Raw genomic sequence first — 19,887 nt, 5'->3', positions numbered from 1 at the left:
TTTAAAAGTTAAATTCTACAAACCACCGTGGTGAGATTTGAACTTAGTTTACTCGCCTAGGCCTCGGAACTGCTTTGCTGGTTATCTGGCATACTTCTCCTGAGCTGAAGTTACCCAGTAAAATGATTACCTGCCCAGATAACCAATAATACATTAGTTTGTTTTACCTCTCCTAAAAACAGATGGCTTTTATAGTACTTTTTAAAAAATCAATAGTTTCTGTTTGAAGCATCCCAGTGTTAGTACCAAGCACCCAAGTCAGATCTATAACAGGATTTGTTAAAGAAGTTGGCATATTGGTAATGTCCAGGCTCGAATCCCACCATGGTAGTTTGGTAGAATTTAAATTTAATCAAGAATATAAAGCTGATCTTGGTAATGGTTACCCTAACAACTATTGCTGATTGTTGTAAAAATCCATTTGGTTCATTTAGGAAGGAAATCTGCCGTCCTTACACAGTTTGGCTGTGACTCCTGACTCGTAGGATATGTGGAACAGTCCATCTTCCGCAGCTAACTGGCACCACCCCCCACCTTTTCCTCCGCTACATCGATAACTGTATCAGCGCTGCCTCGTGCTCCCATGAGGAGGTTGAACAGTTAACCACTAACACCTTCCACCCCGACCTCAAATTTACCTGGACTGTCTCAGACTCCTCCCTCCCCTTCCTAGACCTCTCTATTTCTATCTCGGGCTACTGAATCAACAGGGACATTTACTATAAACCGACTGACTCCCACAGCTACCTAGATTACACCTCCTCCCACCCTGCCCCCTGTAAAAACGCCATCCCATATTCCCAATTCCTTCGTCTCCACCACATCTGCTCCCAGGAGGACCAGTTTCAATACCGAACAACCCAGATGGCCTCTTTCTTCAAAGACCACAATTTTCCCCCAGACATGGTCAACGATGCTCTCCACCAGATCTCCTCCACTTCCCGCTCCTCCGCCCTTGAGCCACGCCCCTCCAATCGCCATCAGGACAGAACCCCATTGGTCCTCACCTACCACCCCACCAACCTCCATATACATCGTATCATCCGTCGTCATTTCCGTCACCTCCAAATGAACCCCACCTCCAGGGATATATTTCCCTCCCCTCCCCTATCAGCGTTCCGAAAAGACCACTCCCTCCGTGACTCCCTCGTCAGGTCCACACCCCCCACCAACCCAACCTCCACTCCTGGCACCTTCCCCTGCAACCGCAACAAATGCAAAACTTGCGCCCACACCTTCCCCCTTACTTCCCTCCAAGGCCCCAAGGGATCCTTCCATATCCGCCACAAATTCACCTGCACCTCCACACACATCACTTACTGCATCCGTTGCACCCGATGTGGCCTCCTCTATATTGGGGAGACAGGCTGCCTACTTGCGGAACGTTTCAGAGAACACCTCTGGGACACCCGGACCAACCAACCCAACCACCCCGTAGCCCAACACTTCAACTCCCCCTCCCCCTCCACCAAGGACATGCAGGTCCTTGGACTCCTCCATCGCCAGACCACAGCAACACGACGGCTGGAGGAAGAGAGCCTTACCTTCCGCCTAGGAACCCTCCAATCACAAGGGATGAACTCAGATTTCTCCTGTTTCCTCATTTCCCCTCCCCCCACCTTGTCTCAGTCCCAACCCTCGAACTCAGCACCACCTTCCTAACCTGCAATCTTCTTTCTGACCTCTCTGCCCCCACCCCCACTCAGGCCCATCATCCTCACCTTGACCTCCTTCCACCTATCGCATTTCCAACACCCGTACCCCAAGTCCCTCCTCCCTCCCTTTTATCTTAGCCTACTTGGCACACCTTCCTCATTCCTGAAGAAGGGCTCATGCTCGAAACGTCGATTCTCCTGCTCCTTGGATGCTGCCTGACCTGCTGCGCTTTTCCAGCAACACATTTTCAGCTGTGACTCCTGACACACAACATTGAGGCTGACTCTCACCAACCCTCTCATACGGCTAGCAAGCAACTCAGTTCAAGAGCAATTAGGGATGGGCAGCAAATGCTGACCTTGCCAGCAACATTCACATCCCATAGAGCCATGTAGCATGGAAACAGACCCATGGGTTCAACCAGTTCATGCTGAACATTATCCCAAACTAAACAAGTCCCACCTGGCCCATATCCCTCCAAATCATTCCTATTCATATATCAATCCAAATGTCTTTTAAACGTAATCGTACCGACACCCACCACTTCCCCAGCAAGTTCATTCCATGCGGGAACCACCCTCTGTGTGAAAGATATGTCTCATGTCTTTTTTAAATCTCTCTTTGCTCATCTTAAATATGTGCCCCCTAGTCTTCAAGTTCCCCATCTTAGGGAAAAGACAACTACCATCAACTCTATCTACACCTCTTATTATTTTATAAACTTCTATCAGTTCGCCTCTCAACCTCACAAACACCAGTGAAAAAAGTCCCAGCCTAACCAGCCTTTCTTTAGAAGTCAAACCTTCCGTACCCAGCAACATCCTGGTAAATCTCTTCTGAACCCTCTCCAGCTTAATAATATCCTTCCTGTAACAGGGTGACCAGAACTGGAGACAGTATTCCAGAAGAGGTGAAGGAAAAAAAGTTAAACACAAAACAAACTGAAGAAATTCTGAAATTAAAATAAAAGGATTCATGCTGAGGCAGTTCAGCATGGGTCATGGGTATAAAATCACTCATAATTGTGGCAAAGAGCTATTTAATACATTGGTTCCCTCATCAATAAGCAACCAGCTTTGAAGAAGTTATTTTACATTTAGCACAAACCATGTCCAGTAATGCATAACATTAGCTCTTTGCAATTGAAATCCTCAGGTACTTAAGTAGGATTAGCTCCAGGGCATTCAGAGAATCTGCTGCTTTATCAGTCATTTGTTTAACCTTCTGCTGAAGAACAACTTGGAAATAACAAAGGTTATGAACATTAGTCCTGCTAATTGTTAGTCACATACTCGCATTTGGTGTGGACATTGGACATATACCAGTAAATTTATTTCTTTTTGGCATTTGAGATGACCCATTGGCATTAAAAATTATTCCCCGAAATTATCAGAGGTCTACGTGCTGACTTTATACTGAGCCATCTTGCCCACATCAAAACTAATTAAAATGTGCCAGCACTTTGCTGTTCATGGGAGCTTATTGTACATACTGTAAATTGCACATCACATTTCCAACATTATAATACTTTTAAAGTACTTCACCAGTTGTAAGCACATTGGGACATCCCAAGGTTATAAAAGATGCTAAATGCAATGTTTTCCCATTTCTGATTAGAAAAATCTTAGTTTTGTAATATTCTCCAGTTCTCTCCTCTCCTAATAATACCTGAATACTGTGCTATCAGTGTACTCCAACTTAATTTCCAATGAATTGTGCTTCAACAGTGACATGGAACCTTAGAGGTGCTTTGAAATGAACATCAAACTTATATAACATGTCAATGAAGGTACTGCCATTAACATAGCACATAACAAGACATGTTAGCAAGTGTTCAGTTTAGTCTGGCTAATCAGAGTCTTGGCTGATCAGAGTCCTGCTTTATTCCACATTCCTGACTTTCATTTGGCTTAGTGCCCTGAATAATCATAGAAACCCTACAGAGTCCATCAAGTCCACACCACCTCCTCCAAACAGCATCATAACCCAGACGCACCCTCCTACCCTATCCATGTAACTCTGGCTTTCCCAAGGCTAACCCACCTAGACTGCAAATCCCTGGACTGTGGAAGGAAATCAGAGCACCTGGACGACACCCACATCGCCACAGGGAGAATGTGCAAACTCCAAACAGACAGTTGCTAGGAGCTGGAATTGAACCCATTTCCCTGGCACTGTGAGGCAACAGTGCTAACCACTGAGCCACCATGCCACCCGAAAGTGAGGAAAATGAGCAACACTTTCTACTTCTGATCACTATCCACTGATTCTACTAGAAGTGGAAATATTTAGACACTGTTTTCTTACTCATCTCCCTAAATCTATTCCCCCACCAGTGGCAGCTATTCCTTCAGTGTCATGATCAGCAATTCTTCCATATCTCTCTCTTCCTTTAAGATGCAGCTTCAGACTATATTAGTAGCCAGTTATTTGGGCACCCAACCTCGTGGCTTTTGATGTAGTTTGATGTCAAACATTTATCTGTTTATGCCCCTGTGAAGTGTTTTAGAATGTTCTGCATCATTAATGTAAGGACCGTACCTTTTTATTTTGTGTTTTAAAAATTTGGGTCTCAAATGAGAAAAAACTGTTTCAAAAACCAGTGTTTGAAAAGGTGGTTGCAGTTTTGAAAATCTGGTAACGACTGCAGGTATTGTGTAAACCACTGTTTGAACAAGCAGTAACTGGAGTTTGAGTTGAATATGATTTATAGCCAAGGAATGTGTATGGATGCAGCTTCTGCTGACAAATTGATTGATCTAAGGACTAGTGACTAGTCATCAATGACAGAGGCCTTTAAGCCTGCCAGCAACTGTGTGGTTGGTTCTTAGGATTAATGAACACCTTGGAGTGCTGAACAAATTAGAAAGAGGGAAAGTGAGAGGGGTTTGGTTCTTGCCCAGCTCAGGAGCAGTCTCTCTGTTCTCTGCAGTCAAAAGTCACTGTAAACCTAATGAAAATAAGTTTGTTTTTACTAAAACGATTGTTGTAAGCTGTCACTTTTAACTGATAAGGGAATGGTGTCATTTACCAACCAGAGGAAGCATCCTAAGAAAGATGTCTAAATATTGGTAGAGCCAGCAGCAAGAGAGTCCTAAAGATCATTTGAATAATAGAACCTGCAACAAAGACAACTGAACTGTCTTTCCAGTCTTGCTCCTTTATCCATAACCTATTTACTCTGTCTATTTGGCTGTGCATTAAAGGAAAGTTTATAAGTAGATTAATAGATAGATGCTGATAATTTATAACTGTTATCTATAGCTTGAGTCTAATGGCTTATAATAAATAGTGAATCTTGTTCAGCACAGAAGCCTGGTCAGTGTTTTCTGTTAACCCAGGTCTGAAAGTCAGGAAAGTTGGGAAAGTTGTGCACTTTTAAAATCTTTAACTTTTACTACGACTCCAGGAATAGTGAGCCTTAATTTCCAATGTACTAAGTGTCGAGAGTACGGTGCTGGAAAAGCACAGCAGGTCGGACAGCATCCGAGGAGCAGAAAAATCATCAGGCTCATGCCCAAAACGTCAACTCTCCTACTCCTCGGATGCTGGTTGACCTGCTGTGCTTTTCCAGCACCACACTCTCGACTCTGATCTCAAGCATCTGCAATCCTCACCTTCTCCAATGTGCTAAGTGTGGCAACATCAATTGAACTGCTGAACTCAGCACTCCCTGGATTGGGAGGGGGAAAATCAGATGGAGTTCTTGTTCTTGACTAGTATCAGGTAATGTAAATATAAGCTGAAGGTGAGGATTACCCTCAATATTGCATAGTCGGTTCTGTTATAACGTGGTAGTTCCATTCTCAAGCAATCCCGTGTTATAAGAAAATTGTGTAATGGCAACACCAGTTAAACCAATGGGGCCAGATCATGTTATAACCAATACACACTTTAAAAGTTTGTGCTATTGGAACAGCATCTCCAGTTCGTCAATCGCGTTATAGCAAATTTGCATTAACAAAACACGCGTTATAGCAGAATGACCTAGAGTTCAATACCAACGGTCAGTATCGAGGCTCATACATGATGGGACAGCCAATGTTCCTGGTTACCAACACCACTGTACTTCAATAAAGACCCTGGGAATGGGTGAGAAGAAAAATTGAGAAAAAAAGTAATCACCACCTCCCTAGGAATTGAGATAGCTAGATAGCTGAGTATAAGCAAGGCCCAAAGTTCAATTCCAAGCGCTTCACAGATTAGCTGTTCACATCCAAAGTCAGTCAGTCTGGGTTTCTGCATCTTGACATTACTTGAGAGACCTATGCCATCGAGTGACATCAGATCAAGGTGCCTTTGGAAAGTTTACTCATCCTTATATCAGCTGTACTGGAAAAAGGCAGTGTTGTTACAACGGGTGTTTGATATCCTTGGTTCGGCTGAGGAATATAAAAAAATAAAAATCAGGTCCAATCTTTATGACCATCTTTGCAAATATGCACGACAGGTAAAGAAATCCATAGTCCTGTCTGCAATGTGTTGTCTCATCAAATAGCCTATCAATCTGGTAGACTGGGAAGAATGTGCAGTAAGTCAGCATCAGTGTGAAGTAGACTAGGAGAAGGGTCCTACATAAAAAAAAGATGCTGGCAGTGGGAAATAAAATCTGGCAGCAGAAAGTATGTTCAACCTGCTTCCACAACTGAAATTCCATGTCAAATAAAAGCAGGTACATAACTGGTTGTGTCGCTTTTGTGTATCTATTCATTCGGCAAATAATTTAAGTCAGGAGGCATCACTGCAGCAGATTTACTTTGAAAATATTTAACATCCAAATTAGTTAATTAAATAGATATGGGTGGGTAGATGATGTATTGCAACTGCAGTCTGTCCAAGTTGGAGGTGTCGGTGCGATCCATGGTGACCGCACCTGCACTAAGTATGTATTATTGGGTTGACAATGGGGCACAAGGCAATGGCAGATAATTTAAACCAATACTTTTCACAGGTCTTCAAGTCCGACAACACTATAAACATCCAGAAGACTTCAGATAAGCAAAGTGGGAGGAAAGATGGTGTAATAGTCTCTATCATGAGGAACAAAGTGTTTGCCAAACAAATGGGACTGAAAGCAATATTGTCACCAGGACATGATGGTCTGCATCCAAGGATTTTAAAGGAATTGACTGCAGAGATAACTAAGGAACTGGTCAAAATATAAAACCACGCGCTTCCAGGTGGGTTCCAACAGTTTGGAAGTTTACCCGTTAGATGTCCCTGATCACAAAGGGTAGCAGAAAGACAACAGGAAACTATAGGAGAGTTAGCTTAACCACTGTAATTGGGAAATTGCAAGGGCCCATTATTCAGGAATTAATTCCGAAAGGCTTAATGCAATCAAACAGAGTCATAGTTTTGTGAAAAGGAAATCATGTCATCATCAGATTTGCTTAAGTTCTTTGAGAATATAACAAGCAGAGTTGATAAATGGGAAACAGTGGATGTTGTGTATTTGGATTTCCAGAAGGCATTCGATAAGGTGCCACATAAAAGATTGTTGCACAAACATAGGAGTTCACAGTATTCGGAGGACGATGTGTAAGCATAGATTATGGATTAGTTAACAGAGAAGACAGGGAGTTGGAATTAAAAGGCGTTTTTTCAAAATGGAAAGATGTAACTTGTGGTGTGACGCAAGGTTCAGTCCTAAGTCTCAATTATTTACTGTGCATATTAATGAACTAGAGGAAGGGATAGAGTATAATTTGCTATTGATACTAAAATAGAATGAAGACAACATAAGGAATCTGCAAAGGGGTACAGATACGTTGAGTGAGTGGGCAAAAACTTGGCAGATGGAGTTTATTGTAGGAAAGTGGAGGTCAGGCACTTTGCTAGTGCAGTGATTGGACCAGGTTGACCTTGTTGACTATGAGGTCATTGATTGGGGTTGTTAAACTGGGCCAATCAAAAAGCCCTGGCTGACTAAAATCACCTGTAGATGAGAGCCCGGGTGTCCTTGGAGAAGGAGCACGCGGTGTCCACCAACACCCTGGAGTTGTGACTGGCCACAAGAAAAGAAAAAGAAAGAAAAGAAAAAGAAAGAAAAAAAAAAAGAGAAGGAGCACGCGGTGTCCACCAACACCCTGGAGTTGTTCAGGGAGAGGTGGGCGCCGCAGGGAGTGGAGTGCATCATTTCCCCCTCCAACTCTATTGATTTAGTCCCTACCCTCCCCTTCACTGTTTTGCTCACACAGCATTGCCCTTTGGTTTGAAGGGCAGTGCTTGTCACTGGCCACTTGGGTGTTATTCATATCTTCCTAAAAAAAAAAGAAAGAAAAAAAAAAAAAAAAATCACCTGTAGATGAGAGCCCGGGTGTCCTTGGAGAAGGAGCACGCGGTGTCCACCAACACCCTGGAGTTGTGACTGGCCACAAGAAAAGAAAAAGAAAGAAAAGAAAAAGAAAGAAAAAAAAAGAGAAGGAGCACGCGGTGTCCACCAACACCCTGGAGTTGTTCAGGGAGAGGTGGGCGCCACAGGGAGTGGAGTGCATTATTTCCCCCTCCAACTCTTTTGATTTAGTCCCTACCCTCCCCTTCACTGTTTTGATCACACAGCACTGCCCTTTGATGTGAAGGGCAGTGCTTGTCACTGGCCACTCGGGTGTTTTCCTATCTTCCTGGTGGTGGAAATTGAATAAAGATTCATGCACTGTGTGTCTTTCACTGTGTCTCACACAAAAAAAAAGAAAAAAAAATCACCTGTAGATAAGAATCTCTTCAGTTCAGGTAACTGACTCTGACCTAGCTGACTACAGCCAGTGTACTGTGCACAAATAAGTAAAGGGTGACTTGGTGATAGGATACTGGCCTCTGTATTAGTATGGAAGAATCAAAAACCAGGCTGTTATTTAAAGGGAGACAGTCTCCAAAAAAAAAATTGTAGCACAGAGGGATCTAGTGATCTCGTGCGTAACATGCAAAAATATAGCATGCAGGTTCAGCTAGTAATTAAGGAAGCAAATAAAATTTTGCCCATTGCTAGGGGTTTGGAATTCAAAATTAGGGAAGTTTTTTATAGCTGTATAGGGGGTTTTGGTTACCTGGAGTACTGTATACAGTTTTGGTTCTGTTATTTAAAAATGGATGTATTCACATTGGAGGCAGTTCAAAGAGACTCACTGAGCTGATCACTGAGTTGATTTATCAACAAAAGCTAAACAGATTAAGCCTTTGTTCATTAGAGTTTAGGAGAATAAAGCATGATCTTATTGAAACATACAAGAATTTGAAGGGGCTTGACAGGGTCGTGGTTTCTACTAATGAGGGAGTCTTGAACTAGGGGACATAGTTAACAAATAAGGTATGCTCACTTAAAATTGATATGAAAGGAATTTCCTCTCTGAGGGAGGCATGAATGTCTGGAATTCTCTACCCCAGAGATGGCGACCAGATCACTGAAAGTATTTAAAGAGAATGTGGATAGATTTTTGAAATGGAGGAACTTCCGCCTTTGGGGGGCTGGTTTGAAAGCGAAGTTGAGACCTGGAATGGATTAACCATGAGCTTATAGAATGGTGAGTCATACTCAAAGGGCTGAACAGTCTGTTCCTGCTCCTATATCTTCTGTCCTTGTGTCAACTCACAGCTCACACTGGTAAAATTAAAAAGGGTAACAATCAGAGTCTCAAATGCATGACTTGACAATTGGAAGGTTTCCAAGGTATAATGAAAGGAAGCATGAAAACACTTGAACAAAATAATGCTCAGGGATTGTAGATTGTCACCTTTTCTCTTTCACTGATTTATCAATGCTTGTACAAATGAAGTCAGAATAATTGGGGCTCAGTGGTTAGCACTGCTGCCTCATAAAGCCAGGTTCAATTCCAGCACTGGGCGACTGTCTATGTGGAGTTTTCATGTTCTCACCGTGTCTGCTTGAGTTTCCTCCAGGTGCTCCAGTTTCCTCCCACAGTCCAATGATGTGCAGGTTAAGTGGATTGGCTATACTAAATTGCCCATAGTGTCCAGGGATATGTGAGTTAGGTGGATTAGCTATGGTAAATGCAGGGTTACAGGGGTGAATCTGCATGGGATGCTCTTTGGAAAGTGAACGTGAATTTGTTGAGCCGAATGGCCTGTTTCCACACTGTAGGGATTCTACGATAATTATCTGCTAACTGTTACATAAAGTGAAATGATACTGAGTTAAAGTTATTCTTTTAACTTTTGGCTGCCTGACATTAAGTTGGACATCAAGACAACTTTGCATCAATTGGTAGAGTAAAGCATTGATATTTTGGAGCTGACGTTTCTGATATTACTCCTCTCAATGAATAGAAACAGGGAGACTCCCTGGGTCCAATTGCCAACCTTTGTTAGTGGAGGGAAAGCAGCAATAATATTGGGAGATACACACAGTGATCAGTTGTTTTCACTTGAGAGTTTCTTTCAGAGAGTCCTGGCATCAATAATAGAATTTTCTCTCACCAATTTCTCCTGGTTTAATTAATGTGGTTTTATTTCCTACTCAGTGCCCAGGGCTTTGTTAATCTTTTGATTACATTACCAATGCAATCACAGGTTGGAGCCTTTCTTGGGGAGCTGGTAGTATGGCCATGAAATTGGCTGCTTTTGCTGAATGAAAGGCGCTTTATATCTCTTTCAGTGATGTAAGTTTATAATGTAAACCATCAGCAACATACTTCAGACAGAGGATCAAAATCAATGCATTCAGAGACCAGGAATTTTTAAGACAAGACAGCTCGCTAAGTAAAAGACTGCCCTTTTTTTGACACTGCGATTAATATCACAGTATCACAAACAGAGCGAAATATGCCAAGCCACTACAGCACAGAGACAAGAAATAAAAACAAATTACTAGAGAACATCAGCAGGTCTGGCACAGACAGAAGCATTTTGAGACTTTTCTTCAGAATGGAGGCACAAGTTGGAAAATGAAGCTAAAATTTGGACAAGCTGAAGAGTTAACTAAAACTTATTTCCAACAGGTAAAACAAGGAAGAACTTACACTCATGTCATGTACTACATGACTTTGCAATATCCAGAATTGTTATGCAACCAGTCAAGTACTGTTCCTAATCAGAGCAACTACGTTAGGCAAGATCCTATATACGGAGGAACCTCAATTATCCGAATATCAGCTTATCCAAAGGGGCTCTCAAAGTCCTGATAGTCTCCTGAACAGGGAGCAGACGTCACAGAAAACTCCGAGCCCCAGAGGAAATCAATTAACTGAAAAATCAGTTATTCGACCGAAATGGTACCTGCCCACCTCGTTTGGATAATCGAGGTTCCTCTGTACTTAAAAAGAGAAATAACCAGATAAACCACTTCAGTGATACAAACATATGCGTCATGAGCAGGAATAGCCACACAGGGCCTAGAGCTTGCTTGTCGTTCAAAAATGGAAGGTGCTAGTGTTGGACTCAGGTGGACAAAGTCAGAAATCACATGACACCAGGTTGTAATCCAACAGATATATTTGAAATTACAAGCTTTCAGAATGAAGGGGCTATGCTCTGAAAACCTGTCATTCAATAAGATCATGGCTGATCATATTGAAATCTCAAATCCACATTCCTGTCTATCCTTCATAAACTTTCACTTCCTTGCTTAACAAACATCTATCTACCTCTGCCTTAAAAATATTCAAGGATACTGTTTGTACCACCATTTGAAGGAGAGAGTTCTAAAGACAAAATGACCTAATCTGAGTTTTAAATGGATGACCTCTGATTTTTAGACAATGAGATTTCATTTTAGATTCTCCCTTAAGAGGTAACATCATCTCCATATATAAACTATGAAGACCCTTCAAGATTTTGTGTGTTTCAGTCTAGGCACCTCTTACTTTTCTTGACACCAGCAGATAGAAGCTGAGTCTGTCCAACCTTTCCTCACAAGACAACCTATCCACTCTGGATTTTAGTCTAGTAAGACCTTCTATGAATTGTCCCCAACGAATTTACAGTATTTCTTAAATAAAGAGATAAATACTGTGCACAGCACTCCACACACAGTCTAACCAGTGCTCTAAATAACCTCCCTATTTTTGTATTCAATTTCTTTCATGATAAATGGTAGTGTTCTGTTAGCTTCCTTGTCTGAGGTTAAATGTTGATCAGGACACTAAAAGAAACTGCCTTAGTCACTAGGTTCTAGAAGCACCTCTTTGATCAAAATAAGATTGAGGTTCATTTCAAAAGCAGTGAGCTGATGGTGTGAAGAGTCAGTAATGTTGACACTGTGGGTGGCTCAGGAAAAACTGATGGGTTTTCTTCACTAGAACCTCATCAGGTTCCTTCAAATGCACTTGCCAAACCCACAATGTCTGCCATCAGAACAACAAGGGCAGCAGATGCATGGGAACACCTCTATGTACAAGTTCTCCTCCAAGCCACACACCATCCTGACTTGAAACTGATTACTTTGCTAAATCGCAATAGCTCTTTATCACTTCAAGAACAATTGGGGTGGGCAATAAATGCTGGCTTAGCCAGTGATGTATACATCCTATGAAAGAATAACTTTTAAAAAACTGGTATTTACAGGCATGAAAATACGAGATTAACTCTCTAATTTTTATAGTAACAGCAAAATATAATTCTGAGCAGCCAAATAGTATCCCATGTGGGGGACACAGCAGACACTCTCCTCACCCTCACCCCATCATTGCTATGCTCATCCAAAAATCCCCTCACCCAGTCTCCTGTCTTCCAATTGTCTCCTAACTCACTTGACCATCTCTACTGACCTCAATCTCACCTGACTGTCCACCCTCATCCAATATGACATACATGGTATCCAACCATCTTGACTGAAGTTAATGGCTCCCCACTGATTGTATTATGTCTTGATCGAGCTTTTACCTGGGTGAAAATCATGAAGAAGCTCTGACTTCTGTATAAAATATTTCATAGTGACATATACAATCCTAGCCTTGTATACTCTGTACCTATAACTATGTAGATTCATGTATAGTAGTGTGCATGCAATTCATACAGTTGAGATAAATATGAGAATTATATTTAATGGAAAGCTAGATAAACATGAGGGAGAAAATGGAAATAATCCTGGATCAGACAAAGCTCATATGAAGCATAAACATTGGTGTTGAACATTTGGTTTGAATAGCTATTTTTGTTCTGCACATTGCACCGAACATAGGATAGTGAGTTAGAAAGGTATGGCTGTTGAAAAACATGCATGAGTCTCCTACTTTGAAATATTTACATCAGTGGTGGGCAAGTTGTTGGAGGGGACTCTGAGTGACAGTATTTATGTCTATTTGGAAAGGCAAGGACTAATGAGGGATAGTCAACGTGGCTTTGTTCATGGGAAATCATGTCTCACAAACTTGATTCCATTTTTTGAAGTAGTAACGAAGAGAATCAATAAAGGCAGCACTGTCGACATGATCTATAAGGACTTCAGTGAGGTGTTCAACTTGGTTCTGCACAGTTAACAAGGTTAGATCACATGGAATACAGGGAGAACTCGCTATTTGGGTACAGAACTGGCTTGTAGGTAAGAGATAGAGGGTGGTAGTGGAGGGTTGCTTTTCACACTAGAGGACTGTGACCAGAGATGTACAGGATCAGTGCTGGGTCAACTGCTTTTTATCATTTATATAAATGATTTGGATGTGGACATAAGAGGTAGGGTTAGTAAATTTGCAGATGACACCAAAATTGGAGGTGTAGTGGACAGCAAACAAAATTACCTCAGATTACAATGGGATCTTGATCAGATGGGCCAATGGACCAAGGAGTGGCGGATGGAGTTTGATTTAAATAAATGTGAGGTGCTGTATTTTGGAAAGGCAAATCAGGGCAGGGCTTACACACTTAATGGTAAGATCCTTGGGAGTGCTGCTGGACAGAGACCTTGGAGTGCAAGTTCATATTTCCTTGAAAGTGGAGTCGCAGGTAAATAGGATAGTGAAGAAGGCATTTGGTACGCTTTCCTTTATTGGTCAGAGTATTGAGTACAGGAGTTGGGAGGTCATGTTGCAGCTGTACAGGACATTGGTTAGGCCACTATTGGAATACTATGTGCAATTCTGGTCTCTCTGCTCATTGGAAGGAGGTTGTGAAACTTGAAAGAGTTCAGAAAGGATTTATAAGGATGTTGCCAGGATTGGATGGTTTGAGCTATAGGGAGAAGTTGAATAGATTAGGGCTATTTTCCCTGAATCAATGGAGGCTGAGGGGTGACCTTATATAAGTTTATAATATCATGAGTGGCATGGATAGGGTGAATAGACAACGTCTTTTCCCCAGGGTTGGGGGAATCCAAAACTAGACAGCATGGGTTTAAGGTGAGTGTGGAAAGATTTGAAAGAGACGCGAGGGGCAACTTTTTCATGCAGAGGATGGTGAATGTATGGAATGAGCTGCCAGATGAAGTGGTGGAGGCTGGTACAATTACGACATTTAAAAGGCATCTAGAGGCATATATGAATACGAAGGGTTTGGAGGGATATGGGCCAAATGCTGGCAAATGGGACTAGATTAATTTAGATATCTAGTCAGCATGGATAAGTTGGACCAAAGGGTCTGTTTCCATGCTGTACAGCTCTATGACTCTAAATCAGTTAATATTTTTTGTGGAAGCCTTTGGAATTAGACATGAACGCACACCTTCTTAAAGAGGCAAGTGTACTACCCACTGATCCATAGTGACAGACATTGAAAATATGAAATCACAAACAATAAGATGCAAAACGGGAACAATGAACAATGAGGCAAAATTACTTGATAATAATAGATCAATCAGGCTAGATGTGGGATTGGACCTGTGATCCACTCCAATTAAAGTGTACCTGATCGTATTCCGAAGCTCCTGGATACAATGGCCACCCCAAGAATAGCTCGGCAATAACACACCCAAGTGACCACATGTCAATGGCCTCACAAAACAGCAGTCCCAGGATGATCTCTGGTGCTCTATTGAGAGAAGAGAAAAAAAGTTAAGGGTTAGGCATATAAACATTCTTCCTTTACTCCATTTTCTCTCCCCAGTCACTTATAGTTCTATAGCATTGCCGAATCTCCAGTACCAAACTATCCATCTGCTAGCTCAAATAATAAGGTAACATTCTGGAACAAGAGTTCCAGCTGACTGCTCATGTGCCTCCCACCTGGTCTCACATTTTTCCCATCTCTTCTTATGGCCTTTACTGGCTCTGAATGGAGGCAACCCCGAAAATAGCATCAACATCAACCACGACCACATTACACCTCCAATGTGGAGGGGTGGGGTCGGGTGGTATAATTGGGTGCCCTTCAATAATCAGCAGATTGTTAACTGCTTGCCTAAGGTATTGGGAGCTGCACAGCTCCAGCCTGTGGAACAGGACCGATATCATGGAAAACATTCTTTGTTTATAGAAAGTGGAAGTTTTGAAAAGAAACCTATGCCACAGCAATTATATTTTAATAAGACTAATATTTCCCTAACCTATTCTGAGTTCCAAATCTCCAATAGCTCTGGCCAATTCTAAATATTTAAGTGATTTTTTTTAATGTTGGCAACTGGAGCAATGGTTGCAGAGTTAGTTCACAATGTGGCTCACTTGTCTCGTTCCCTTCTTCCATTCCCACACCTCAACACAAATTGGTCACCATCCGCTCACCAATTAACCCCTCATCTCCACAGACATTGGAAGTTTTGTCTCCCAGAGTTTGCGATCTAGGGATGAACCACCTCCCAACTCATTCCGACTCAGCCTAAGTTCCAGAAGGCATTCAGTAAGATGCTGCAACAAAGGTTACTGCTGAAAATCAAAGCTCATGGCGTAGAGGGTAACATATTGACACTGAAGGGAGATTGGCTTGCTAATAGGAAGCAGATAGTAGGAATAAGCCGATCTTTTTTAACCTGCCAATACGTCATGAATGGTGTGCTGGATCCTCAATTGTGCCCAAGGTCTGGTAGCTAAATTTGCTGATGACATACAGATAGGCTGGAAGATGTATTGTGAAGAGGGCATAAGGAGTCTATGAAGGAATATAGATAGATAGGTTGAGTGAACAAAGATCTGGCAAATGTGGAAAAGTGTGAAATTATTTTATTTTGCCAGAGAGAATAAAATGATCTGAATGGTTACCACATTATGGAAATGATGAGAGGTTACAGAGCTCTGAGATGCAGAGAAATCTGAGTGTCCTAGTGCATGAATCACAGGAAGTTAGCATGCAGGTACAGTAAAAGTAAAGAAGTTATGTTTCCATTATACAGCGCATTGTGAGATTGCATTTGGATTACTATGTACAGTACCAGTCACAGAACGTACAGAAAGATGTCAACGCATTGGAAGCCATTGGAAGACACTTTACTAGACTAATCCTGAAATGAGAGAATTGCCTTATGAAGGAAGGATAGACAGGCTCGGTCTGTATCCTCTGATATTTAGAAGTGTCGGAGGTGACTAAATGGAAACATTAAAAATCCAGAGGGAATTTGCCTTGACAATGTGGAAAGGATGGTTCCTCTTGTGGGAGGATCTAGAAATAGGCGTCATCGTTTAAAAGTAAGGGATTGCCCACTTAAGAGAGAGATGAGGAACAGGTTTTTCTCACAAGGTTGAGTATTCCCTTCCTAAAAGGCATTGGATGCAGAATACTTAAATATCTTGAAGGCACAGGTAGATAGATTCTTGATTACCAAGGAGATGAAAGCTTAAAAAGGAGGTACAGAAAAGTAGAGTTGGCTTTAAAAGGAGATCAGGCATGATCTTACTCAATGGCAGAGTAAGCTTGAAAGCTCAAATGGCCTATGGTTGTTCCTCAATCATATGTTTTGAAATCTGATCTCTGATCCTTCCAGGATAATGCAGTTCCTTCAACTGAGCATAGAACAGCGCTATTTCACTCAAAAGGCTTTCACAACCAGCTACCACAAATGTTTTCTTTGCCAACTGCAAAGATAGAACAGACCTGAACTGAATCTAACTCAACAGGCCAATAGGAAACAAATAAGGATATATAAAAAGGGAAAACACAGTTGAACAAATTAGAGCAAAACCAGAGATACAGATAGATTACACTAATCCCATATTACAACAAGAAGAATTCTTCACCAAATCTGACACACTTTGCCAATGTCCTGAGGTTATGAAATATGCTTTATAAATGCAAAACGTCTTTCATTAGATAGAAAGAGTAATAAAGATTTGTATAGGTAAATAAATGTACATTTATAAATATAGATGGATAGAAAGATAGAAATTTATATATAGCTAAACATTGAAAAATGTGTAATAAATCAGAATCAAAGTGGAATTGTATTTCCATGTGAAACTAGGCAGAAGTTCCAAGCTTTGTGCCGCGTGAGGTCCTCTAACACTTCTGTGAATTTGCTAAACTAACAGTGTTCCTGCCTATGACTGTGTTTCATTTATTGTTATGTGCAGACCTACTATCAGAAGGTAACTTCTATTTTCCCCAAACTCTTTTTTTTCCATAACACAGCTCACTGATAGCCACTAAAGGGAGTTGGACAGAGTATTGTGTGCCTGGTCCAAGTCAGCTCTGGTCAAAACAAAGAATTTCAACTGACAAAATAATTTCCTGCTCAAATGTATTACACACAATTTATGATCCAGTCATAACCTTTTTTAAGATTGCATAATACTATGGAGTTCCGGATTAATCACATGATTGTTGGTCACATTTGTAGCCTGCAGATCAAAGGATCAGCTTGCTATATTACCTCACTTTAATTTCTGTTTGCCTTCAGCATAAGTTATTAAACAATGCTGCTCGTGTATTACAATCTGTTAATAAAAGGAAAGTTAAACACTGCCTCTGTTGTGAAAGCAGAGACAGTGAATAAATTGATAACAGAAAGTAAAAGGCTTTAGATTTGACCATCCAATTTATAATTATTCTGATCTCAGTAAGGACAACAGTGAGGCACCACAACCAACCTTGATGTCTTTGGGTTGGAGGGAAGACCGAGATCTGGAAAGAATGCATAATTAGTTGGTGAGGAGGAAATGTCAGCAAAGTGCTGTGAAAAATTATGCAGTAAAAGAAAATGTTGAGCAGGGAAATGATGGGTTCAACAGGAGCAGGACTATTTTCTCTTCCATGTTTGATCATTGATTTTAATTCAGGAGTGCTCGGCTCTGCTTGGAATCTGAAGATGGATGATTTTTGCTTTTATTACCATTACAGTTCAGGCATTATATTGTTCATGCATAAGTTTCCCTCAGAAGATTAAAAAGACCACATTCAATTCATAATTGGCTAGATGTTAAATGATCTGTCATCAGGAAACAGGTGGACAAAAAAAAAATTCTTTATTTTGTGAAGTCAGTATTCCAGCATGAAGTCAATTTTACAGCACAATTCATTAAACGAATAACAAGATGACCACCATAGATCTGATCTGTCCTGTTAACCCTACATCGCTTAGAAGTTAACAGATCCTTGCAGTAAAAGAATATTCATAATGGCAGCATATATTGTGAAAGAGATTAAAGCGCTGAAAAGAAAACATATTAACCACCTCTGATATCCATGACTTCCTCAGACTTTAGCTTCCTGTGCCCAGTTTCAACTCTACTCCAACATTGTTCAATTCCAACATCTCCCCAGAATCCAACATTCCCCACATAGATGTCATCCAAGACCTGCCCCCTCCCCCAATTCTTCACCAGCAATTTATAGGAACAGGCTATGGGCTATCTTATTATCTATCACAGTAAGAACTGCCAAAACCAATCTCCTGTGTCTGATCACATCTCAAGCCTGATTCTGTGATTCCCTGCAACAAGATCAAAAGCAGTCAGAAGCAAAGCTCTGCTTAATTTTGCTTTGCTACTCAACATCACATAATATAAACCCTACCTACTACCCTTTTCAGACAGCTGAAACATCAACCAAGACCATTTCAGTCTTAATAAGAGGACAAAATTTTAAGGTGAAAGGCAGACGGAGATTTGAGGAAAAACAAGTTCAACCAAAGAGTGGGAGGGATCCAGAATGCACTGCCTGGGAGGGTAGTTAAGGCAGGTAACCTTAACTCTTTAAAATATTTATAAAAATATTTAAATGAGCACTTAAAATGTCATAACATTCAAGGCTATGGACTGATTGCTGGAAAGTGTAAGCAATCTAGATTTAATCCAATTTCAGTGTATACATTTCATGAGCTGAAGGGCCTCTTCTGTAATGTATGATACTATGAATTGCACTCCATTCCCAATACAAAGTCATTGAGTCACAGAGTTGTACAGATATACGGCACAGAAACAGGCCCTCCGGCCTAACTTGTCCATACCGACCAGTAAACCGAACTAAACTGACAACTAAACTGAACGAGTCCCATTTGCCTGTGTTTGGTCCATATCCCTCTAAACCTCTCCTATACATGTATCTATTCAAATGTCTCTTACATGGTACAATTGTATTCACATCCTTATAAATCTTTTTGCACCCTATCCAGTTTAATGACATCTTTCCTATAGCAGTGCTACTAGAATTCTCCATGGTATTCCAAATGTGGCCTTACTTTAGACATAACAATGTCCCAAATCCCATACTCAATGCTCTGACTGATGAAGGCAAGAATGCCAAATACCTTCTTCATCACCCCATCTACCCATGGCACCACTTCCAAGGAAATATGTCCCTGCATCCCTAGGTCTATCTGTTCAACAACACTTTCCATGGGACTACTAGCAACTGTGTAAGTCCTACCTATGTAGTCTTTCCAAGATGCCACACCTCACATTTATCTAAATTAAACTCCATCTGCCATTCCTCAATCCATTGGCCCATCTAATTAAGGTTCCATTGTATTCGGAGATAACCTTCTCGACTGTCCACTACATCACCAGTTTTGGTGTCATCCGCAAACTTACTAACCATGACTCCTATATTCTCATTCAAATTATTTATATAAATGACAAACCAACAGTGGGCCCAGTACCAATCCCTGCGGCATATCGTTAGTCACAATCATAGAGACATACAGCATGAAACAGACCCTTTGGTCCAACCAGTCCATGCTGAACATAACCCCAAACTAAACGAGTCCCATCTCCCTGCTCCTGGCTCATATCCCTTCGAACCTTTTATATTCATGTGTCTATCCAAATGTCTTTTAAACATTGTAATTGTACTTGCATCCATCACTTTCTCAGGAATTTAATTCCACATGCGAACCACCAGTCTTGAAATGCCCCATTCTATAGAAAAGACAACTATCATTACCTCTGTCTACACCTCTCATTATTTTATAAATTTCTATCA

The 19,887-nt window shown here is 41.2% G+C and overlaps 1 protein-coding gene across 5 annotated transcripts in view; it reads right to left on the bottom strand.

The window, feature by feature from the left end:
• Positions 1-19,887, bottom strand: part of hipk2 (homeodomain interacting protein kinase 2) — a 277,465-nt gene that overhangs the window by 50,993 nt on the left and 206,585 nt on the right. For all 5 annotated transcript variants that reach the window (XM_072552490.1, XM_072552492.1, XM_072552488.1 and 2 more), the window contains exon 3: positions 14,448-14,571. In XM_072552490.1, coding sequence (XP_072408591.1) covers positions 14,448-14,571 — 124 coding nt within the window. The remainder of the gene's footprint in view (positions 1-14,447; positions 14,572-19,887) is intronic.

The sequence above is a fragment of the Chiloscyllium punctatum genome, chromosome 32 (genome assembly GCF_047496795.1).
Source record: "Chiloscyllium punctatum isolate Juve2018m chromosome 32, sChiPun1.3, whole genome shotgun sequence".
Lineage (NCBI taxonomy): Eukaryota > Metazoa > Chordata > Chondrichthyes > Orectolobiformes > Hemiscylliidae > Chiloscyllium > Chiloscyllium punctatum.
This window is presented reverse-complemented; position numbering and strand designations above follow the sequence as displayed.